This window comes from Globicephala melas, chromosome 5 (genome assembly GCF_963455315.2).
Source record: "Globicephala melas chromosome 5, mGloMel1.2, whole genome shotgun sequence".
In the NCBI taxonomy this organism is placed as follows: domain Eukaryota; kingdom Metazoa; phylum Chordata; class Mammalia; order Artiodactyla; family Delphinidae; genus Globicephala; species Globicephala melas.
Window position 1 is genome coordinate 36,711,563 of NC_083318.1, and position 25,569 is coordinate 36,737,131.

General features: G+C 43.2%; 1 protein-coding gene across 3 annotated transcripts in view; it reads right to left on the reverse strand.

Annotated features, from left to right (window-relative positions):
• Positions 1-25,569, reverse strand: part of STK32B (serine/threonine kinase 32B) — a 347,207-nt gene that overhangs the window by 227,677 nt on the left and 93,961 nt on the right. For 2 of the 3 annotated variants that reach the window (XM_030864190.2, XM_060298751.1), the window contains exon 2: positions 24,847-24,902. The exons of the other annotated variant lie outside the window; for it this stretch is intronic. In XM_030864190.2, the coding sequence (XP_030720050.1) occupies positions 24,847-24,902 (56 nt within the window). The remainder of the gene's footprint in view (positions 1-24,846; positions 24,903-25,569) is intronic. 3 annotated transcript variants of the gene reach the window in all.

The following is a 25,569-nucleotide window of genomic DNA, read 5'->3' on the forward strand; positions in this document are numbered from 1 at the left end:
CCTCGGTGTCAGGACGGTGATTCAAACCCACAACAGTCTGATTTTTGAGTGACGCCCTTACTCACAAGGGGCAGCGCTGGGAGGGGGGACATGCTGTCAGAGAAGGCTCTCTCGAGGCACTAATGCCAGAGGGTGGGCATGAAAGGATGGAAAGATGGCAAAGGCAAACGAAGAGGCTTTTAGGGGAAAGGGAAGATATAAAGGAGAACATAGAGCCTTAGGACACCCGGCAAGGAGTATGGTGTGGCTGGAAAAAAGTAGCAGGGTGAACACGTCCTGTATTCCCAACATCCTGATGGGGAATCGTATTCATTTCCTCGGGCTGCCATAACAAAGTACCACAAACTGGGGGCTCAAAATAGCAGAAATTTACCGTCTCACAGTTCTGAGCCAGAAGCTCCAAATTAAGGTGTTGCCAGGGCCGCGTCCCCTCTGCAGGCTCTCGGGGAGGGTCCTTCTTTGCCTCTTCTAATTTCTGGGGGTTGTTATCAATCCTTGATGCCCCTTGCTAGCAGCTACATCACATGAATTTGGGGACGGATACTATTCAACCCCGTACAGTAAGTAGTTTTATTACCCTCCCTTGACAGATAAAGGAAGAGAAGCACAGAAAGGTTTTAGACCTTCCTCACGCCTCAGGACTCAAACCCAGGCTCTCTGCCTTCCCAGGACACACCAATGATGCATCCTCCCTGGGAACAGGTCTGTGATAGAGAACACGAGGGATATGGTTACGGGCCTGGGAATTCGGTGTTTTCTCTGGGCGTCCCAAGTTGGTCTTCTATTGGAAATTGGACCCCTTTTGCTCCGATGTGCTATGAATCTGAGGCAGATACAAGACGGTAGGGAAAAGCCTGAATTCCAATTCCCACTCTGGTTCTTGCTGCCTTTCTGAGCTTCTGTCTCAGCATCTGTCTGAACAGAGTTATCAAAGCCCACCCTGCCCCACTGGGGTGAAACTAAATGAGACCAAGGAAGTGGGAGTGCCCGGCTGTGTCTGATAAATGTCACCCGAATCTCAATGTCTTAAGAAGCACATTTCATGAAATCTCCAAAAGAATGCTTTTCCAGGCAGTACGATTAGTGGCATGAGGTTGAAGGCCCAAGAACTTTACCAGTGAACTTGAAAATATAAAACCACAGAAGGCAAAGGTGTGCTGGACAACAGCCCCTTGGGTCCCTGGTTCGCAGGAATCTGAAGAGAGACTTCCAGAGCCCTGAGACCCACGTCCGCAGGCAGACACACAGGGGGCAGATCATTCCACTAATGAGGGTTTCTCATCTCTCTCACTCCTCATTTGCCTTCTCAGAAGAGATGTGGAGTAGACACGGTCTCTGCCAGGGCTGGGAGCCCTGAAATCCAGTTGGCTGCATCATCTCGAAAAGCTGAGTCTGGGCAATGCCCCCGTCAGAGGAAGACCCCTCCCAGCCCCAGCTCTTGTTGGTATGACTGACGAGGGGCAAAGGTGCTGAGAGATGGTTCTCACCTCCCGGGGCAGGATAGGGGGGTGGGCGGGAAGGAGGAGGGTGACACTCATAGCAGCTCGGAGACAGCTCAGGAACTAGCAGAGACTCTTCAAAATGGGATTAGAATTCTGGCTTTCAAAGCAGAGCTCAGGATTTGAATAGGGTTTGGAGGTCTGACTTTGGGTACCAGATAAGGAAGAGAGGTTGGTACAGGACGTTGCCTGGAGCTTGAAGGCTTGGATTTACAAGTCAAAGAAGAGGTTGAGGCCTGGGGTCTTGGCCAGCTCCATGCTGATGAAAAGGTGTGGCTGGCAATCTGTACATCTTCTTTGGAGAAATGTCTATTTAGGTCTTCTGCCCATTTCTGGATTGGGCTGTTTGTTTTTTTGATATTGAGCTGCATGAGCTGCTTGTATATTTTGGAGATGAATCCTTTATCAGTTGCTTTGTTTGCAAATATTTTCTCCCATTCTGAGGGTTGTCTTTTCATCTCGTTTATGGTTTCCATTCCTGTGCAAAAGCTTCTAAGCTTCATTAGGTCCCATTTGTTTATTTTTGTTTTTACTTCCATTTCTCTAGGAGGTGGGTCAAAAAGGATCTTGCTGTGATTTATGTCATAGAGTGTTTTGCCTATGTTTTCCTCTAAGAGTTAAAGGATGCTCAACATCATTAATCATTAGAGAAATGCAAATCAAAATCACAATGAGGTATCACCTCACACGGGTCAGAATGGCCATCATCAAAAAATCTACAAACAAGAAATGCCCGAGAGGGTGTGGAGAAAAGGGAACCCTCCTGCACTGTTGGTGGGAATGTAAATTGATACAGTCACTGTGGAGAACAGTATGGAGGTTCCTTAAAAAACTACATATAGAACTACCATATGACCCAGCAATCCCAATACTGGGCATATACCCTGAGAAAACCATAATTCAAAAAGAGTCATGTACCAAAATGTTCATTGCAGCTCTATTTACAATAGCCAGGACACGGAAGCAACCTAAGTGTCTATCGACAGATGAGTGGATAAAGAAGATGTGGCACATATATACAATGGAATATTACTCAGCCACAAAAATAACGAAACTGAACTATTTGTAGTGAGGTGGATGGACCTACAGTCTGTCATACAGACTTAAGTAAGTAAGAAAGAGAAAAACAAATACCATATGCTAACACATATATATGGAATCTAAAAAAAAAAACAGGTTCTGATGACCCTAGGGCCAGGACAGGAATAAAGATGCAGACGTAGAGAATGCACTTGAGGACACGGCGGGGGGGGGGGGGGGCGGGGGGGGGAAGGGTAAGCTGGGACGAAGTGAGAGAGTAGCATTGACATGTATACACTACCACATGTAAAACAGATAGCTAGTGGGAAGCAGCTGCATAGCACAGGGAGATCAGCTCGGTGCTTTGTGACCACCTAGAGGGGTGGGATAGGGAGGGTGGGAGGGAGACGCAAGAGGGAGGGGATGTGGGGATATAGGTATGCATATGGCTGATTCACTTTGTTATACAGCAGAAACTAACACACCATTGTAAAGCAATTATACTCCAATAAAGATGTTAAAAAACAAAACAACAAACAAAAGTAAAAAGACAAAAAATAAAAGAAAAGGTGTGGCTGGGATCCCTTAACTTCCTCCTCTATAAACTGAGGGCTTGAATCTATTTTCTAAGGCATCTTAGAAACACTCTATGTTTCTCAGGAACACAGAGCTGGACGCGGGGTCTGGAGAGCTGGGCTCTGCTCATGGCCCTCTTGCACGTATCCCTGGCTCCTCTGCCCTTGCTTCTTCACTGGCCAAGCAAGGCAGGTAGCAATGGCTGACTCAACCTGACCAGGGGACAGAGAGGCTAAAATGAAAAAAAGACCGAAGACAAGTCTAAGGCACTGAGTAGAGACAAAGGTCTGCCGGCAAGTCTCAGAGACACAGAAAGAGTTTGGGTTCTCGGGTCACTCTGAGCGGGGCTTATATTCCAGTTCTTTGCTGTGCAACCACCCTCTCTGAGCCTCAGTCTACTCATCAGTAAAATGGGGGTGGTTTGTTCTTACTCCAAGGGCTGTTGTGAGGACATGGGAGGGGATGCTGTGAAGGGCGTGGTGTGGTGCTGTCATGTCGGAGGTACCGAATGGAGGTGAGTTTTCTTTACTTCCCGTAGGGTTATGGACATTTAATGCTCCCGGGACAGAGGCCTCTCAGCAAATGCAGTTATTATTGTGATTACTGGTACTGTCATCACAACCATCATTAAGGACTTATCTGAAGGCAGGGCAGGGTGCTGGGAGGGAGGCATGCTTCCCAGGACACAGGGTCCCATGGCTGGAGCTTGGGGTGACATTTCCTACTGGCTTGCCAGGGTGGCTTGAGCCAATCCCTTCACGTTGCAGACCCAAGGAAGCTGGGACAGGTGGGACCAGCCCTCAGGCTCTCTGTCAGGCAGGATGACTGTGGCACAGGGAATGCAATGCACAAAACCAAATAGGAGGGGACAGGCAGGCTGTAGTCCTGGTTGAACAGTTCTGACCCCCTCAGCTTGTGACGGAGACTTTATTTGGTTCAAGGGTCTTTGCAGATATAATTAAGGCTCTCAAGATGTGTCATCTAGGATTAGGGCGGGCCCCAAATCAACCAGTGTCTTTATAATAAGAGAAAAGAAGGCAGAGATTGGAGAGATGATGCATCTTTAAGGCAAGGAAGGCCTAGGATAGCCGCAACCCCAGTAGCCAAGAGACAGGCCCGGGACAGATCCTTCCCAGAGCTTCCGGAACAGTGGAGAATAAACCTCTGCCGTTTTAAATCACCCCGTTATTAAAGCAGCCACAGGAAACTAAGACAGTCTGTAAATGTCCATCATGGCCATCGCCTTCTGGCTGACCAACTCGGCCAGGCACCTCTGTGATCCTTCCTGTGCAGTGCGTTTCATGTGAGCCCCGCAGGTCTACAGTCAGGTGTCCACAGAGCCCAGCAGAGCGTGTGGCCCACACAGGTGCCCAGGAAACATGGGCGGGTGGGGAGCTGAGCACACTGCTGAGCCTGGACCCAACCCTGAGCCCTGCGTGCATTAACTCCCCAATCAGCGCCCGGGACTCCACATGCCAGCCCGATCCCCTGGCCTGTGTCGTCTCCCCCTGAGTCCCTGTGACCAGAGTGACTGCCGGTACTTAGAGTTAGTGCCTGAGATTTCAGAGGCGGGGACATTTCACCGTACTAGCTTCGTCACCAGCAGCGTCTCCTCGGCTCTGGCCTCTGCACATGCCCTTCTGCCCAGTGGGAACTTCCCCAAAATGAAAGACTTGAAGCCCTGCAGGGGCTTTCTTTCACCTTCAGGAAGTGTTCAAGGTCTGTGTCTTGTCATTCAAAGTCCTCCGCGCCTCCGTCACCTCTGACAGCAAGTGCGTGCTCACACCACACAGAGACATACGTACCACACACATACACATACATACACACACCACACACACATATATACACATACGCACAAATACACACACATACACACACCACACACCACACACGCACACATCCCCTTCATGCCAGCTACTCACCCCCCTTAGAATTTCTTTAAAGAGTTTCTCCACCACCACTGCTGTCTCCCCTTCTCACTTCCTCCCGGGCCCATGACCCCCTCCCTCTCGCTCACCCACCAGCGCTGTCTCTGCTCATTCGTTACTTTCTGTAGGAGGTTCCCTTTTATTTCGGGGGGGCTGCCTCAACAGCCTTCCCAGTGGGCTCCCACAGCCCCTATTTCTACTGGGCTGCTTCCTACACTGGATCTGCCCTGTTTACTGACTGACAGGCAGACCCCAGGCACCAGGAAGGCAGGAGCCATGCTGCCTGGTGCCCTACGGAACCCCGAGCTTCCAGAGGCTCAGACATGTGAACTTGTCACCTTGGCCCCTGACCCCCAGCACGAGCATGTTCTGTTCCCTCTGCTTAGAATACCCTTCCTACAGGCCGTCCCCTGCCTCACCCCTTGCGGGCATCACCATCTCCTGACCTGAGGGCCACCCTGACCTCCAGGCCTGAGCGGGAGTCCACAGAGGCACTGGAATTTCAGTTAAGACAAGGCCCACCAGGCCCTGTGTGCTCGAGGGAGGTGGGGTCCTCGATGCCTGGACTCACAGCAGGAGGGCCTGCCGGTCCTCCCAGCTCTGAAGCCCAAGGCGACCCCGTGACGGAGGGGATCTGCTAAAACTAAAGCAGCATCTCAGCCTCCTGGGCTCAGGACAGGTGTTCTAGAGGCAACGTCAGCCCTCCTCACCAACAGGCAGCTCTGCCCACATCCTGGGAGCCTTCAAAACAGAAGAGGCGGGTCCCACGTGGCCCCAGGGCTCCTAAGCAGGTCAGCACAGAGCGCTTTCCACTAGACATCACAGGTAATGAGTCAAGGGATGAGCAATTTGGCAAAGCCACCCAAGCTGCTGACAGGCAAGCCCCCAGTTAACACTCCTCATTAGTCTAATTCAATGAGGACACCTGATGTTATCATTATTAATTACAATTTACTGGCACAGATAAATAAATGCTAGCGAGCATGGATTTCAGGCGATTTGCCGTGAGAATGGCACGTGTCAAGCACACTCTGCATCAGGAATTTGGGAACTGACCCCAGTTCAGCAGAGAAGGGGTAGGGATGCGTGTTGAGAACCTCCATCACACCAGCACCTGGTGGTCCTCAGCCGGACCTTACCTTCAAAGCACTGATGGCCTCGGTTCTGTGGCAACCCCAGAGGTCTGCGAGGGTCCTGCGATGTTGTATTTTGTAAAAACTCCCTGGGGGGAGTCTGATAAGCAGGCTAGTTGAGAATCACTTCGCTGGATTCTTCAGGAAAGTCCTTGTCTGCCTGCATCTTCAGTGACCTTGATGGTCGGGACTGTAACCCTCACTTTTCAGCTCAGGCAAGCCAAGCTCTGGGGGGACAGCTCACCCAGAATCAGAGAAGCCAGAGCTGTGCTGGTAACCCAGAACTGTGCGGGTGCAAAGGCTGGCTCTGCCCTTCCATGGACCAGCCTGGATGCCCTTTCTCACCTGACTCAGTTGACCTTCTCTGTGCTGCCCACCCCACCCCCAGCTTGAGGACACTTAGCAGATGCTGTTGACTGATGCACAGCTATAGGGCGACATTAACGGACACTGGTTATGCTCACAGGAGCAAGATTCTGGGAAACAACCAATTTGGGGAAAAGCAAAAAAAATAAATAAATTAAGATTAAATAAGGTCACTAAAAAAGAGTGATCATGCTAGGTACTGCTGTTCAAATATCCTTATCTGACAAGAAGACTGTCTTTGGCAGACAATGATTGTTAACTACCCAAATGCATCCTCCCTCTTCTTCCTTTTGAATAGGACAATTTTCTTCAAGGAGGCAGTATGATCCATTAAATACTCATTTGCAGCCAGAAGTAGCCATAGTTCTTGCCAATGAAATATTAGTCTGCTATTGGCTTCTAAGAAAAGTCTTGCTTTCTGAATAAAAGGGAATAGCTACAGATGGTTCCACTTCTCTCCCCTTGGCCACTATTCTTCTCCTTTCTACCTTGAGCACATATGTAATGTCTGGAGCTGCAGCAGCCCCTTGTGACCATGAAGCTACGAAGGTCTCAGAGTTACTGAACCTGTTATCATAGCGCCACCTACCTTCAGACTTCTTGTTATGTGAGAAAATAAACCCTCTTTGTTTAAGCCACTATAAGGCAGATTTTCTGTTTCTCACTCCTGAGAACATCTCCATCTGATACACAAACTATACGATGATGTTTCATGGCACAGAAAGTCCATGTGGGCTGTGACCAACGGTGGCCTCACTAGAGTGATCAAAAGTTAGCTTCAAGAAAAATACTCATTTGGATGAATATTTCACTCAAAAAACATGTGTGAAATGCCTGTCATGGTCCTGGCATTATGCTAGCCATGAAGATATGACACTGCTCTAGGAACTCAAGGTTCAATGGGATAAACAAACAATACTCAAGAGTGAAAGACAAAGTTGCTCACTTCAGGTCACTGGGCCCTACATGGCGTGGCCTCAAGTCCCCTCTAATTCTATGTTACTCTCCTCCCTGCTCACTTCCCACCATGGCCCTTGTGCCATTCCTGTGTCTGCCATGCTCTTCCCCAGGTGTCCAGTCTTGGGTCCTCACCTCCTTCAGGCTCTACCCATGAATCACCTTATCCTATAAGCCATCCCTGTCCTCCATGTGTGAATGAGCTAATCCCTCCTCAGTCCCCATCCTCCCTCCCTGTTTCCTCCATCACCCTGGCCAAGTTCCATAACAGCACATGATTCTTGGTTTGTTTGTTTTCCCTTTGTCTGTCTCGCCCACTGTGGCGTAAACCTCATAATGATAGGGATTTTCCTATTATTCACTGCTCCCTCCTCAGTGACTAGAACAGTGCCTGGAACATCTAGTTGACATCTGTGGCTGGCTGGCTGGAGAAATGGATAATTATTACTTAGGAAAGAACAGTGCTATAGGATAGGTGAGCACATGGGACTGAGGGACCTGAGAAGAGGGATTCTAACCAGGATATGGGATTAGGGAAAGACATACTGGAAGAGGCTGCATTTGAATTGTTTCTCAGTCATCAAGGGTTGGCTTCATGAGGATGGAGGTGTAGGAAGAGAGGGAAGGAAGTGCATTACCAGGAGAGTGCACAGCCCCTCTCTAAGTACAGAGAGGTGGAACATGCATGGTGCATTTTAGCATGTGTTAGTAGCATTCTCAACTTCCCCATCTGTAAAATGGGGGTAGCAGTGTACTTATCTTAGTGGGTGGTTTTGAGGGTTACATGGTAAGCACTTACTAAATTATTGCTTATTATTGTGATTATGATCATCATTCATACATGTACTGAAGGTAAGACCAGAGAACATTGTAGAGATGTGCAGAAGTGGCCCAAGAAGGAGCTCAGGAACAATTTCACAATTATTTGGTGTGATGGTTGATTTTATGTGCCAGCTTGGCTGGGCTATGGTGCCCAGACATGTGGTCAGACATGATTCTGTATGTTTCCGTGAAGGTGCTTTTAGATAAAATTAATTTGTGATGAATTTTAAAAGGTGGACTTTGAGTAAGCAGATTGCCCTCCATGTGGGTGGGCCTCATCCAATCAGTTGAAGGTCTGAATAGAACAAAAGACTGACCTCCCCCAAGAAAGAGGGAATTCTGCAGCAGATGACCTTTGGCCTTTTACAGCAACATCAGCAACTTCCTGGGTCTCTAGCCTGACAGCCTATCCTGCAGATTTTTAGACTTGCCAGCCTCCATCATCATGTGAGCCAATTACTTAAATAAATCTATCTACATCTATATCCACACACCTCTTTTTAGTTCTGTTTCCCTGGAGAACATTGACTAATACATGCGGCAATGAGCTAGCCAGGATCAGAAGTCAGCACCTGATTTCAACTTCTCATAGACCCAAGGAGTCACTCAGGCCACCAGTGCTGGGCATTTGGAAGCACAGGAAGCTCAAACTGCTTGGTACTTGATTCTAAACTGTCTGTCCCCAGTCAGCATAAAAAGAGACAGCAGCATGGGGAGACATGTTTGATTGGGGCACAGCCCCATGGTGTGTCCAGCTACGCTCTAAGCCAAGCCAGTCTCCTTAAGATGCTAAGAAACAGTACGCCTGTCCCGCGGACACTTCATCTGTGAGTTCTGACCTGTATCAGGTGATACTCCCTGGTGTTCACCCTGAGACAGTGCATGACAGACATCATGGAGATCATGGCTAAAGATGAGGTGACAAAGGTGAGGAGCAGGTGACATGATGGTTTTGATTGACATGTTTAAAGGTCAGTGATGCAGGTTGAATGTGTTTCCCCAAATCTGTATGTTGAAGCCCTGACCCCCAGTACCTCAGAATGTGATGCATTTGTCGATAGGACTTTTTTTTTTTTTTGGCGGTACGTGGACCTCTCACTGTTGTGGCCTCTCCTGTTGCGGAGCACAGGCTCCGGACATGCAGGCTCAGCAGCCATGGTTTACGGGCCCAGCCGCTCCGCGGCATGTGGGATCCTCCTGGACCGGGGCATGAACCCGTGTCCCCTGCATCGGCAGGCGGACTCTCAACCACTGCGCCACCGGGGAAGCCCCGGCGATAGGACTTTTAAAGAGGTAACTGAGTTAAAATGGGGTCATGAGGGCAACCCAATTGGGTTGGTGTCCTCTGGCCTCCAGAACTGTGAGACAATCACTCCTGTGGTTTAAGGCCCCCAGCCTGTGGGATTTTGTCACATCAGCACCAGCAGAACAATACAGTTGGCTTTTATCCTGAGGGCACTGGGGAGATACAGAAGGGTTTAAAAAGTGGATCCTAGGTATACAATTGCAAATGAATGAATAAAGGAAAGAACATACAAACAAACAACATGGAAAATGTGGGTTTTGAGGGGGAGGGGAGTTCTTTCTGGCAACAGGGTGGAGGAGAGTTTGGAGGTAATTCCAAGAGGTGATCGTGTGTTTTATAAATAATGCCACTGCTTATGCACACAGTTTCGCTCTGGAGTCATAAGGGACATCACTTTGTCAGGAAACACCAAAAAGTAGTCATGGGGGCAAGGGTCCAGGACCAACCTTGGTGCTTTCTGACACCCTTAGTGCTGGAAATGTATCTTTTAGGGTGAAGCAAGGTTGAGACCACTTTACAGATGTAAAAAGGCCTGGGAAGGCTCATCCAGAATATGAAATGAGACGTCATTGCTGGAAAATGCGAAATGCAAACGAGCAATGACGTCTGTTAAATTGGTCAGTAATGGATCATTTGCTCTGGCCTATGCTTGAAAGCCATTCGCGAATGAGCTTGCATTTCTTGTGATATTTAGCTCTTAATAAAGTGATCCCTGGGAGCCAGCAAATTCCTCCAACCTATGCTTCAAGCCAAACATGGACTAATTAATATGAAAGGAATAAATATTCATTAAAAAGAAATGGATTCCACCGCTTATAAAAGATGTCTGCATGAACAGTAAAAGCTTCTAGTAAAAGTATCATGTTTAAGAATTCTAAAAATGATTCTTACATAAGAATAACAGCTCACTTTGGAAACACAGAGAAGTTAGGTAACTTGCCCAGAGTCATCTGGTTGACCAGAATTCCAACTCAGCTCTGTCAGACTTGGAGGCAAAGCTCTCTAACCATTTTGCCATAAACTGATTAACTCTTGCGTTGTCCTGAAAAGAGCAAACATATATTCCAAGTCCCTGCTTGTGGCAGACACAATGTTGGCTGGGCATCTTACACACATTTGCTGCCATGGCCCCATTACTAAGTCTGTCCCTGCCACAGGACCTTTGCATCTGCTGCCCCTTTTGTATGTGATGGTCTGCCTCATGGTCTGTTTCCTTCTTAGCAGTTAGGCCTTGGCTTAAATGTCTCCTTCCCGGCAAAGCCTTCTCTGTTGCCCTCTCCTCCAAGGAAAGCAGGCCTACCCTCCCAGGTCATTGCACTATGCATCTTCTGCTGAGCAACTCTCATTATTGAAATCGCGGTTGGATATTGTTTGTGTATTTGTCTCCCTTACTAAACTGTCAGCTCTATGGCATCAGGGACCTCGTCCATCTTGTTTGCCACACCACCACAAGTACCTAGACTAATGCTGGGACAGAACAGTTGGCATAAACGTTTACTGTCTGACTCAAAATCCTGCTATGCTTTCCACCATGCTACCCTTATCTTAAAAGATGAACAAGATTTCCAAAGACTACATTTTTAAAGGAAAAAAACACTAAGTCAAATGTTTCTGAACATTCAAACTTATAAACATATATATAAAATCGAATCTCCACTTAATTCCAAAATGGATTTGTTGCAGTCTGGGCACTAAATTGGTTAGTCCGCTATTAATCAAAAATTTTTTTCACACTATGAATTCACATGCAGATGTGAAAATCTGGAATGTGGAATGAGACAGCTAATAATATGCTTGCGTGTAGAAATGATCATCATTGCATAATAAGAGTGTGGAGTCTGGAATTATCAGCTGTGCAACTCTTGCTGAATTTTACCCAGACTCTTCCTTTGAGGGACATAAAGAGCTATTATCATATAAATCTGTGCCACTTTTTGCTGTTTTATGTGCAGACTGCCTCTGGCTATTCCATGAATTTTAATTAACTCTCTGTTTATTTTGCTTCAACCCTATGACTCTCTAAGCACGGGGCCCATTTGCTAATCCAAGAAACACACTTTGGAAGCAAACTTCTCAGAAAGTTCTCCCAAAGGTATCTTCCTCCTTCCCTTGAAAATAATTAAGCCCTGTTGACTTCAAAGTTGACTCAGAGCAGGACACTCCAGTCTGGACTCTCTCTGCTGGTGCAGGAGCAAAATGTCCAATGGCTCAACGAACGAAGGGGTCAAGAGCAACCTGTGGGAGGTGGAGAGTGAGTCAGGAGAGAGGTGGAAATTGAAGGGGCATTTGTGAAAAATTAGAGTTTGCAGCAGGGGAGATAGAGAAATTCTCCTCAGGATTCTAACCCCAGTCAGTATAAACCAGTCAACTAACTCTTAGCAGTTGATTGGTTAATTGTCAAGTTTTTCATTCATTTACATAATATGTATTCATTCAGTTAATTATATAGAGCATATATGTCATATGTATCATATGCACATGTATATGTAAGTATATATTATATATGAATATAAATATACACACTGCTTAGTGGATATGTATATATGCATGTATTTGTATGTATATACATGCATATATATGTGTGTAGATATACATACATACTGCTTTGTGGGCTTACATATATATGTATACATATATGAGTGTGTATATGTATCTATATAATATATGGTGGGTATCTGTATATCTGCCTATATATAAACTGTTTAGTGGGTGTATATATATATATGTATATACGTATATTTACTGCTTATATGCATATACATTTACATGTGTTTATAAATACTATATGTATGTGTATATACATACATGTAGATGTGTGTGTATATATATGCATGTGTCTATGTATACAGCTTACTAGGTGTGTATATATGCATATTCATATGTGTGCTAATATGTATATATACACTGCTTAATGTGTGTATACGTATATCTATATGCTGATTAGTGAGTGTGTGTATGTATGTGCATTAGACATATATGTATGTGTAAATATACATATGTGTGTATATGTATTATACTTTATACATATATATTTGCTTAGTAGGTACTGGAGATACAACTGTGGACAGTGAGGGAACATTGCTGCCCTCAGAGAGAGCTTATGTTCTGGTGCATGAGACCAACAACTAAGAGGACAAATTAATAAGCATGCAGTGGAATTACAGGTAATGACGGGTGCACTGAAGAAAAGGGGACCAGAAAGGGTACATGGATATGAACTGCTTGGGGTGGAGTCAAGTGGGGTGGATATTCAGAGAGGGCCCCCATTGAGGGGACATTTGAGCAGAATTCTGTATGGTATGAGTGATCCTTGCAGAGTTCTGGGGGAAAGTGATCAAGGCTGAGGGCACAGCAAGTGTAAAGGTTCCGAGTTAGAAATAAGTTCAGCATGTTCGAGAGATGAGAAGATGGGCTGAGCGGAATGAGTAGGAAGATGGAGGGGGTAGAGAGAGGTGTCAGCAAACTAGGCACAAGTCAGACTGCTGGGCCTTGGGGGCCAGCAGAAGAGGTTGGCATTCATTCTGAAAGCAGCAAGCATGTGATCCAATCCATGCTTTATCACATCACTGGTTGCTACGTAGACCAGGGCTTTCCCTCTTCTTTCTCTCTCCCCCTCATCCATTCTCTAGGTAGCATTTATTGAGCCTTTACCACCTGCTGAGCACTAAGCCAGGTGCTGATGGGACTGGGCAGGTGAATATGACCAATCTCAAGCTTTCAGGAATCTCACACTCTGATGGCAGAGGCAGCTGAGCAAGCTGAAGACCATCCCTTGGCAAGATGTGCTGTGACAGATGGAAAGAGGAAGCTAAGAGAGCCAGGTCTTCCCCTGACGCACCCCTTCAGGTGGTTACCTAAAACTTTCCAGAACCCACCACATCACCCAGGGCCAAGAAGACAGGAAAGGCATTTTAAAAATGCCAACCATATGTCAGGTCTGATGTTGGAGGCTGCATGGTCTCTGCCCCTTATTTTCCCAGTAAGATCACTCAGGGCATTCTTTATAAGTCTTTATTTGCCTTCATTGTACAAAGGTATTTTTGTTCTCTTTTATCACTAGAAAGATATCGCTCCATTGTCTTTGGGTTTACATAGTTTCCATTTCCTAACACAATGTGTCCTTTTGTTCTCTGGTTGATTTTAAGATTTTCTCTTAATGGTTTTAAACTATTTATTAATTGATTATGATGATCATTGATGATGTTTTCCTTGTGTTTCTCTTGCTTGGAGTCAGTTGAACTTCTTGGATTTGATTTTATCATTTTCATCAATTAAAAAAAAATTCAGCCACAATTTCTGCAAATACATTTTATATGCCCATCCCTCCTTCTGGGACTCCAATTACACATATGTTAAACTATTGCATTTTGTTCCATAAGTCACTGAGGATCTGTTAATTTTTTTTCCTCTATGCTTCATCATGTATAGTTTCTATTGCTATATCTTCAAGTTCATTAACCTTTTCTTCTGCACTGCATAATCTGCTGTTAATCCCAACCAATGAATACTTCATTTCATATATTGTAGATCTCATTTCTCTAGGTTCTATTTGAGTGGTTACCAGAGGAAAGAGGGGTGGGGGGAAGGGAAAGAGATGGGAAGGGAATTAAGAGGTACAAACTACTAGGTATAAAATAGATACAAGGATATAATGTATGGCACAGGGAATATAACCAATACTTTATAATAACTTTAAATGTAGTATAATCTATGAACATATCAAATCACTATTTTGTACACCTGAAACTAACTTAACATTGTAAATCAATAAAAACATATAAATAAATAAAGTAAAATTGCAATGTCCAGTGTCCAAAAAAATTACTAGACATGCAAAGAAGCAGGAAAATATGACTCATAAGCAGGAGGAAATCTAATAAAGACAAACAAACCCAGGAATGGCACCAGTGATGAAATTAGTAAATAAGCATTAGTGATCAAATTATTTAAACAATTTTAAACAAAATTTAAAAGAGCTATTATTAATATGTTCTGTATGCTCAAGGATTTTAAGGAAAATGTGAACATAATAAGGATAGAAATGGGCATTCTTGTTTTTCAGAAGAGGAAACATAGGTTTGAAGAAGCTTTATGACTGGTCCAAGTTCACATGGCTAGAAACAGTGGGACCAGAATCTGAGCCTAGGCCTCCCCATCTAGAAAGCCCATGATCTTTCCTCTATGTTATGTTACTTCCCAAACCAAATGTCCAGTGTTTTTGGACACTGATGGACACTATCCCCCTGACCCCCATGGTCTCCTGCTGATACACATGTGACTAAAGCTATAGTTTCAACCTAACTTCTGTATTTGGGAGGAACACGTGGAAACAAAACAGGCTGTGTGCGACAGTGGGGTCCTCTCCAGGCTTCCGATTCATCATATGTAAATGGGGATAATAATGCCCAGCATACTGGGCTTTTAGGGCAACAAGGATGGTAAGAGGGGTCCAGTTCCTAGAACAATGACTGTGAGTTTCTGATTGGTCAGGACTCTACTCCACGTTGCAAATACTGGGAACCCAACATGATCTTGCATAATCAAAACAGGATGCCAGCTCCTGTAGCTGGTAAGGACACTGGATAAGGCTCACAGGACTGGAAGAGCACAAAGGCGGAGGCACTGATGGTACCTGCCCATGTTCCCTCTCCTGCACCTCCACACACCTCAGGATGCTTACTGTGGACACCTGTGACTCTCTGCTGGGGACCTTCTTCTGCCCTGGATGGGATAAGCCAAAAAGTGCAGGAGAGGTAATGCTGCTTAAAGCAGCCCTCCATCAATGATGAACAGGGAACTGTGCATAAAAACATCAGCTTCTCTGACCTTCGGCTGCCTCAAGGCACCCTCGGCATTGAGTTCCAGAATGGAGGTGAGTCCAAGGGCCTCAGTGGTGAGTGCTTTCACCAAATGCCCATCCTTGGCTGCCTTGCCTTCTGGGTCTCACTCCCCTTCTCTTTCAGGTGTTTCCTGGGATCACCTCTCCCCCAAAAAACTGCTTGCACTCAATTCTCTGTCTCAGTTTCAGCTCCTGGAGGAACTCAAGCTCAGACAGTGCCCAGCAGGGCCAGGACTGGGGTCCAGCAAGTGAGGGGGCAAAATGTTAGGAAGCAATGTCGACCTGCATTTGGAGGACCCTGGGAGCAATGCCTCCTTAAATTTTCACTCCTCGTGCCTTGCTCGCTCGCCCCAGTCCCGACCCTACTCAACAGGAGTCCATCTCTCCACCTGCCTCTTACATCTGTTTGTTTCTTCACTTTGGGCCTCATTCTTTCCTCTTGCAGAGAGACTTTCACCTTCACCAGTTGCTGAGAAAGATGGTCACCAACTCATGCAGACCTGTTTTCTTACAGAACATCATCAATGAGAGGATGAGAACAAGCCTTTCACCTCTGACTCCATGGAAGGATTATGAATGGCTGGGCTTGGGTCACACAGCCACTCCTTGGACCAAGCACCAGTCTAGCTGAATATGGCCCAAGTGGTTGGCCCAGCCAGGTCACATGCCCATCTCAGAAGGTGAGTGAGGAACCATAATAATTGACAGTCCACATGGGGTGGGGGAGGTGTTTTCCAAAGGAAAGAGATGTTACTGTGATAAGAAAGGGGACCAAAAAGCATGCTGAACAGTCAAAAACAACAGCTACTACAGTCCACTATGATTCTCCATTCCCTTTCCTTTTTACAGATGAGTAAAACTAAGCTTCAGGGTGGCTAATTCACTTTCCCAGGTAGCCACAACTAGTACATATCAGTCAGTCTGCTTCCCAAATCTAAAGTGTCTCCACTGAGATATGTAGAAAAGAATCTGCTGTGCCTCAACTGTCCTAAAATTCAGTCATAAATGGGTTATAAAAATTTTCAGTGAATTCCTGCTAAAATCAATGGATTGCCTGCAGCTGTTTACTTTGGTGCTACACTGGGGAAGCACAACTTCCTCCAGAATGAAAGTAAAATGGGATTTCTGGGAATTCACATGTGCTTTTTCCTGATAACCAAGGCTACTGTCATACTTTAACAATGAAATGTCTTTCTTGAAAACGCTTAATAAATGTCAGATATCAAAACCTGCCAAAGGCAGATAGCAAAGCCAAAATATCCCTTCAATATTAGGAGGGTGGTTTTCTTCATCTTAGTCCAGCCCAGTTCCACCTTGAGTCTCATAATAGTCACATAGACTCATCTACACTTACCATGAAAGGCAGCGATTATTTGGTATTTTGACCACAACAAAGCTACGTTCGATTGCCTTGAAGTAAACTAACCTCGTCCTGAATACTGGATGTCTGTGTACATTTTACATGAATTTGGGTGTCATCAAGAAATTGCTACAAGCTAAAGAGGGACTTAAAACTAGATGCTCTATAAAGCTTGCATGTTTTTCAGAACATCCACTATAACCATAGCTTTAATACATTTATGCTCTGGAATACAGGTTCTGAGAGCCAAGCCAGTAGGCAAACAGTAGCACAGATGTAGGCAGAAAAGGAAAACAAAACTTTTAAGGATGGTGACAGGATATAATCCATTGATGATTCATGAGGGCACATGCTAACAGATTTGGTAGTATGACAGGAAGGGGTGCAAGGAGCTCAGGACCAAAATCATCACTGACATGAGGGTAAAAGTGATATGCGTCTATGTGGTGCCGATTGTGTTGTGGACTTAAAAAGTTGTTTCCATGTTCCTTCATCCATGAAATCCTCGACATAAGGGACAACAGAAAGTAAAGATTTAACAGAATTTTAAAATCTTTTGTTGTTGTTGAAGTTCAGCTACTATCCATAGAGACTAGAGGCAAACTTCCTAAATTCTCTGGGCCACAACTCCTCTCTCTGAAAAATCCAGAGAGGGGGAATCTCAAACGTGGCACATAAACTCTGCCCAAATCTCTGGCTGACCCCTAAGGGCTATAAGGGGCAGACTATAAGCAATACAGTGAAGAAGAAAAGACTACGCTTCGTGTGCCTGTCCAAGAGGCAGAGTATGCAGTGTAAATCCAACCAAGTTAATTGCTCATTAAAACTATATTTTCAAAGAAATACAATGCAATCCGAAGTCTATACAACATAGCATTGGCAATATCCAGGATGCAACCCAAAACTATTCAACGTATAAAGAACCAGGAAAATGGAACCCATCCTCAATGGAGGTGAATCTTAAAATGACCCAGATGTTGGAATTAGCATAAAGGACATGAAAACAGCTCTTATGATTATGAATATGCTGCATGATATAAAGGGCAATATGACAGAAATAAATGAAAATATAGGAAATCTAAGCAAAGGGAGAGAAAATATTTTCTTTTAATCCAGAATTTCCACCTAGGCACAACATAGTCAAATTGCTGAAAGTCAAAGATGAAAGGAAAATCTTGAAAGGAGAGAGACGAAAGTGACACATTACTATCAGATAATAATGATTCAAGTCTAATGACGTCTCATCAGAAAGCATGGAGGTCAGCTGACAATGGTACAAAATCTTTAAAGCAGTGAAGAAAAAACTGTCAACCCAATAACCTGTATCCAGTCAAAATATTCTTTACGAAAGAAGGTGAAATAAATACATTTCAGAGAAAATAAAATTAAGAGAATGCGTTGACAGGAGACTTGCACCACATAAAATACTAAAGAAAATTCTTCAGGATGAATGGAAAGGACACCAGAGGGAAATTCAGACCTTCACGAAAGGTATGGGTAAATATCAAGAACTACTTTCCTCCTAATTTTTTAAAAGCGAAAAAACTACACATACTTTAAAATAGATATATATTTTACACATATATTATATATTCATATATTTCTATACATTTAAAGCAAAAAACTATAATATTGTATTGGAGACATGATTTAAGAAGCTGTAATACATATGACAACTATAGTATAATGGTTGACAGGAGTGGTAAATAGACCTATATGGTTGCCAGGTTTTTATATTTTATGTGAAGTATAAAATATTAACTCTAAGCAGACTGTGAAATAAACTGAAGATGTGTATTATAATCCCTAGAGCAACAATTTTAAAACATAACACAAGGAAGTGTAGCTATAAAGTCAGCAGATAAATTAAATGGAGATTCTAAATATTCAATTAATCCAAAGCAAAACAGGAAAAGAGAAACAGAAGAACAAAAGAGAAAGAGAACAAGAACAAATAAAGGACTAAAAGAGATTGCCAGGTGGATTTAAAGAGAAGCAAGACCTGACTATATGCTATCCTCAAGAGATTTATGTCAGATATAAAAACACAGATAGAATGAAAGAAAAGACATGGAAAAATATATGCCATGTAGGTTGGAATGACTATATTAATCTCAGAAAAAATAGGCTTCAAAAAAGATTATTAGCAGAGATAGAAAAGTTTATTTCACAATGATAATAAGGTCAATTCATCATGAGGCCATAACAACCATAAAACTGTATGCACCTAACAACAGATCTTCCAAGCATAAGAAGCAAAACTGACAGAATTAGGGCTTCCCGGGTGGTGCAGTGGTTGAGAGTCCGCCTGCCGATGCAGGGGACACGGGTTCGTGCCCCAGTCCAGGAGGATCCCACATGCCGCGGAGTGGCTGGGCCCGTGAGCCATGGCTGCTGAGCCTGCGCGTCCGGAACCTGTGCTCCGCAACGGGAGAGGCCACAACCGCGAGAGGCCCGTGTACCGCAAAAAAACAAACAAACAAACAAACAAAAACCTGACAGAATTAAAGGAAGAAGAAGCAACTCCACAATCAGAGCTGGAGATTGTATACAACCATCTCAGAAATGGATAAAACAACTAGATTGTTAAAATCAGTAAAGACAGAGATTGAGGAAGGAGGCGGTTCAAGATGGCGATGTAGGAAGATCCTGAACTCACCTCCTTCTATGGGCACAACAAATTTACAGCTACCTATGGAAAAATTCCCTATGAAAAGGATATGAAAACTAGCTGAACAGCTCCTCCACAACAAAGGATACAAGAGCCACATCAAGATGGGAAGGAGAAGCAGAGATGTGATCTTGCCCGAACCCCACGCTCAGTGTGGTGACCTGAAATTGGGAGGGGTCTCACAAATAAAAAACTTCTCCCTGAGGAGCCAGGGGTTTGTGCTCTCATCTGTCATCCCAACCCTTGGGACATGCACTGGTAAGAAGAGCTCCCAAAATGCCTGGCTTTGAAAACCAGCAGGACTTACATCCAGAAGAACCACAGGGCTGTAGGGAACAGGGAACGCACTCTGAAAGGGCTCGCACACAGACTCACTCGCCCTGGGACCCAGCACGAAATCAACAGTATGAAAAGGTCTAGACCATAGGTGAAGGAGATTTATTTACTAATCTTAAAGCATCTGCGGGAGGGGCAGGAATCTGTTGGGACTCTTCCTGGAGACAGAAGCTGGCAGGTGCCATTTTTGTGCTCTCTCTCCACCTTGTTAGTCCCACTGTACGTGCCCCATCCTCATGCCACTTCTGCATCCCTGCCAAAGCCAGTTGACACATGCAGTGTGCCTCTTGAACACCTGGCTCAGGTGTCCAGGGGGGATTGTGTTTTGGGACCCCATGAGTCTGAAACAATCAGAGAGACTATTCTTGGCAGGCTACCACACTCCAGTTACTACACAGACAGCTGACTGTGATGCACCCCCAGTCTTCCTGTGAAAAAGCCCTATTTACCTGTCTTGAAGCTTAAGCCTGATGGACAGGCTTCCAGTTTTCCATACGTCTAGAGGCTATGGAAGGTCTAGGGGATATCACCTTTGTGCTCTCCCTTGACCTCACTACAGCTCACTGGTACCTCCCAGAAATGAAATCAAACACTCACCTGGAGCCCCGATTTTTTGCAACTTCACTAATGGGACACCTGTAGATCACCTGGTGCGGAGGCCAGCAAGGTTTACAATTGCATTTTCACAGTACTGTGTATACTTGCATACCTTAAAAGCTGCCGCTTAATTTCTAATCAGCCTGAAATTAAGGGCTAACTGAGATCCCACCCTCTGGAACACTCACAAGTCTTCAACAACTGGGAATTACCAAGAATAAATCAGGGTGCTACGACAATCACAATGGTTCAAAATATAACCAAGAGCTAGGGCAAGGTTAAACAAGAAGGTTCATCTCCTTCACAAGGCCACTACTTCAAGACTGGGAAAGACAGCTGTTTTGCCTAATACATAGAAACACACAGAGAGTCAAGCAAAATGAGGAGAGAAAGGAATTTGTTCCAAACACAAGGAAAAGATAAAACCACAGGTTTTAAAAAAAAAAAAAAAAAAAAACCTTAATGAAATGGAGATAAGTAATTTAGCTGAAACAGAGTTCAAAATGTTAGTCATAAAGATGCTCACTGAACTTGGGAGAAGACTAGATGAACACAGAGAGAACTTAAACAGAGATAGAAAATATAAGTAAGTACTAAATAAAAGTCACAAAGATGAAATATACAATAACTGAACTGAAAAATACACTAGAGGGGTTCAATAGCAGACTACAAGAAGCAGAGGAAGAATCAGTGGTCTGGAATAGAGGTCACTGGAACTCATTCAAATAGAGCAGCAAAAAGAAAAAAAAAATTCAAAAAGTGGAGATAGCTTAAGGGACCTATGAGACAACATCAAGCAGAATGACATTTGCATTATATGGGTCCAGAGGGAGAAGAGAGAGAAATAGGCAGACAACTTATTTAAGGGAATAATGGCTGAAAACTTCCCTAATCTGGAAAAGGAAACAGACATCCAGATTCAGGAAGCCCAGAGAGTTCCAAACAAAATGAACCCAAATAGACCCACACCGAGACACATTACAGTTAAAATGTCAAAAGCTGAAGCTAAATCATAAAGGCAGCAAGAGAAAAACTTGTTACAAACAAGGGAACCCCCATAATACTATCAGCAGATTTTTTTTGCAGAAACTTTGAAGGCCAGCACTTTCAAAGGGCTGAAAGGAAAAAACTTCCAACCAAGAATAATCTACACAGCAAGGTTACTATCTAGAATTGAAGGAGAGATAAAGAGCTTTCCAGACAAACAAAAGCTAAAGGAGTTCATCACCACTAACCCAGACCTGCAATAAATGTTAAAGGGACTTCTTTAAGCTAAAAAGAAAGGGCACTAATTAGTAACAAGAAAACATATGAAAGTAAAAATCTCACTGGTAAAGGTAAATATATAGTAAAGGTAGTGTATTGATCACTTACAAAGCTATTATGAAGTTTAAAAAATAAAAGTAATAAAAATAATAATTTAGTTAAATGATACATGAAATTTAAAAAATGTAAAATGTGAAATCAAAAACATAAAATGTGAAGGGGAGTTCAAAATGTAGAGTTCTAGAATGCATTCAAACTTAACTATCAGTTTTAAATAGATGATTTTATATATACACTTACATATATATTTATGTGTCTGTGTATATATATATAAGCTGTTACATGTGAGCCACATGGTAACCACAAAGCAAAAGCCTATAGTAGATACACAAAAGATAGTGATAAAGGAATCTAAGCATAACCCTATAGAATGTCATCAAACCAAAAGGGAAGAATGCAAGAGAAGAAGAAAGAAACATAGAGGAACTACAAAACAGCCAGAAAACAATTATCAAAATGGCAATAAGTACATAGTTATCACTACTTACTATAAATGTAAATGGACTAAATTCTCCAAACAAAACACATAGAATGACTGAACAGATAAACACCAAGACCCATATATATGCTGCCCACCACAGACTCATTTCAGATGTAAGGACACACACAAACTGAAAGTGAAAGGATGGAAAAAAATGTGTCATGCAAATAGAAACCAAAAGAGAGCTTGGGTAGATATACTTATATCAGATAAAATAGACTTTAAAACAAAGACTAATAAAAGGCAAAGATGAGCATTACATAATGATAAAGTCATCTCCAGCAAGAAGATATAACATTTGTAAATATTTATGCACCCAACATAAGAGCACCGAAATATATAAAATAAATATTAACAGACCTAAAAGGAGAAATTGACAGCAATACAATAATGGTAGGGAACTTATAACACTTATAACAATGGAAAATTATCCAGACAGAAAATCAACATGGAAACATCAGCCTTAAACCACACTTTAAACAAGATGGACTTAATACATACATATTGAACATTCCATCCAAAGGCAGCAGAATACATGTTCTTCTCAAGTGGACGTGTAACATCATCCAAGATAGATCATATGTTAGGCTACAAAGTAGTCTCAATAAATATAAGAAGATCAAAATCATGTCAAGTATCTTTTCTGACTACAATGGTATGAAACTAGAAATCATTTACACGAAGAAAACTGGAAAAACACGAATACGTGGAGACAAACAACATGCCACTGAACAACCAATGGGTCAAAGAAGAAATCAAAGGAGAAATTTTAAAAAATACCTTGAGACAAATGAAAATGGAAACACAACATACCAAAATCTGTGGAATGCAGCAAAAGCAGCTCAAAAAGGGAAGTTTATAGTGATAGAGGCCTACCTCAAGAAACAAGAAAAACCTCAAATAAACAACCTAACGATAAAGCTAAAGTAACTAGGAAAAGGAGAATAAATGAAGCCCAAAGTTACCAGAAGGAAGGAAACAATAAAAGTCAGAATAGAAATTAATGAAATAGAGACTGAAAAGATCAATGAAACTAAGAGCTGGTTCTTTGAAAAGATAAACAAAATTGACAAGTCTTTAGCTATACTCACTATGAAAAAAAGAGAGAGGGCTCAAATACATAAAATCAGAAATGAAAGCGATAAAATTACAACTAATACCAAAGAAATACAAAGGATCGTAAGACACTACTATGAACCATTATATGCCAACAAATTGGACAACCTAGAAGAAATGTTTAAATTCCTAGAAACATGCAGTCTTCCAAGACTGAATAATGAAGAAAGAGAAAATTATGAATAAACATAATTACTAGTAAGGAGATTAAAAACTCTCAACAAACAAAATCCAGGGTCAGACAGCTTCACTGGTGAATTCTACCAAACACCCAAATGTTTAATACCTATATTTCTCAAACTCTTCCTGTGGAGGAGGGAACACTTCCAAACTAATTTTACAAGGTCAGCATTACCCTGATACCAAAACCAAACAAGGGCACCACAAAAAAAGGAAATTACAGGCCAACGTACCTGATGAACATAGAAGCAAAAATCCTCAACAAAATATTAGCAAACTGAATTCAACAATACATTAAAAGGATCATCTACACTATTCAAAGTGACATTTATTCCATGGCTGCAAGGACGATTCAACCTCCACAAATCAATCAACATGATGTACCACATAAACAAAATGAAGGATAAAAATCACACGATCATCTCAATAGATGCAGAAAAGGCTTTTGACAAAATTCAACATCCACTTATGATAAAAACTCTCAACAAAATGAGTACAGAAGAAACCTCAACATAATAAAAGGCCATATATGACAAGCCCACAACTAGCATCATACTCAACAGTGTAAAGCTGAATGCTTTTCCCTTTAGTTCAGGAACAAGACAAGAAGGCCCATTCTCACCACTTTTGTTCAACATGTGTAAATCTTGAGGACCGTATGCCAAGTGAAATGAGCCAGTTACAGAAAGATAAATACTTCATGATTCCATGTACAGGAGGTATCTAAAATATTCAAATTCATAGAACCAAAGGCCAGTTGCCAGGGCTTGAGGGGATGGGGACACAGGGAATTACTAACTAATGGGCATAAAGCTTCAGCCAAGCAAGATGAGTCAGCTCTAGAGATCTGCTCTACAGTGTTCTCTGTATAGGCAACAACGATACATAGATTGTACACTTAGAAATTTAAGCTGGCAGATCTCATGTTAAATCTTCTTTCCACAGTAATTTTTTAAAGTACCTCCATCGCAGGAAAGAGCTACTGCTGGCCATCACATAAATTTGTGGGGTTTTTCCACTTTCCTTATTTACATCCTCAAGGACGAAATAGCATTAGCAATCTTGAAATAATTACCATAGTAATTCACCTAAAGCAGGACTGCTGTAATTTAATTTTCAGAATGAAATGACAGCATATCCAAAGGAAACGATTCAGACTTCCTTTCACATTTCAAATTTAGCAAATTCAAATCTTTCTGTCCAACAGGAAATTCCCAGTGCCCAGCAATCAACAAAGAAACAAACACACAAACAGGCACATAGGCATAAGCCCAGTGGTCGGAACTTTCCTATTTTACTGATGAAATTTGTTAAAATCCATCATTCTTACCTTCCCAAAACTCCCTTTACCAATGGCCCGTAGGATCTGAAAATGGTCAAAGTTGACTGTAAAAGAAAAAAGAGAAAAACAGGAATAAGTCAGATTTGGCAAACCTTGTTTTGGTTCTTAAATGTCCTTCCCTGCACACCTACCCATGTATTTCAAACGGCTCCTGGTTTACTGCATCATGTTTGTCATGGCAGCACTCCACCACTGAATGGATACTTCTCGGCATATTCCATTTCCCCTCCCAGCACATATATTTGGCAGTTAACACCTCACCATATACCTAGACACCCACAACCATATACACCTATATGGTATATAGGAGGAGAGACATCATTTGGGCCAGAGGGAAGGCAGGACAGAGAAAAACCTGGATGCTTGGATTATCAAATTCTTGTACCTGCTAATCCCTTTGCCAGGATGACCCTTCCCTACTTCTAGTTCCTGTCTTGTCCATCAAGCACTCTTACCTTACATACTCAGACATCAGCTCACCTGCCTCAGTATCCAAGGAGTTAATCCCACCTCCATTATGGAACCTCTGGACCCCCAAGTTTCATGGCCACATCATGGTCCTTCCCTGCTTGGGTGTCTGTCTAAGCACTGATATCACGAGCCAAGAGGATGAGGATGATGATCCCACACCTTCCTCCTGGTATTGCCCTGTCTCATGCCTCCCTTTCATCACGTTTCTTGATGGCGCTCCCCATTCCTGCTATCTCTACT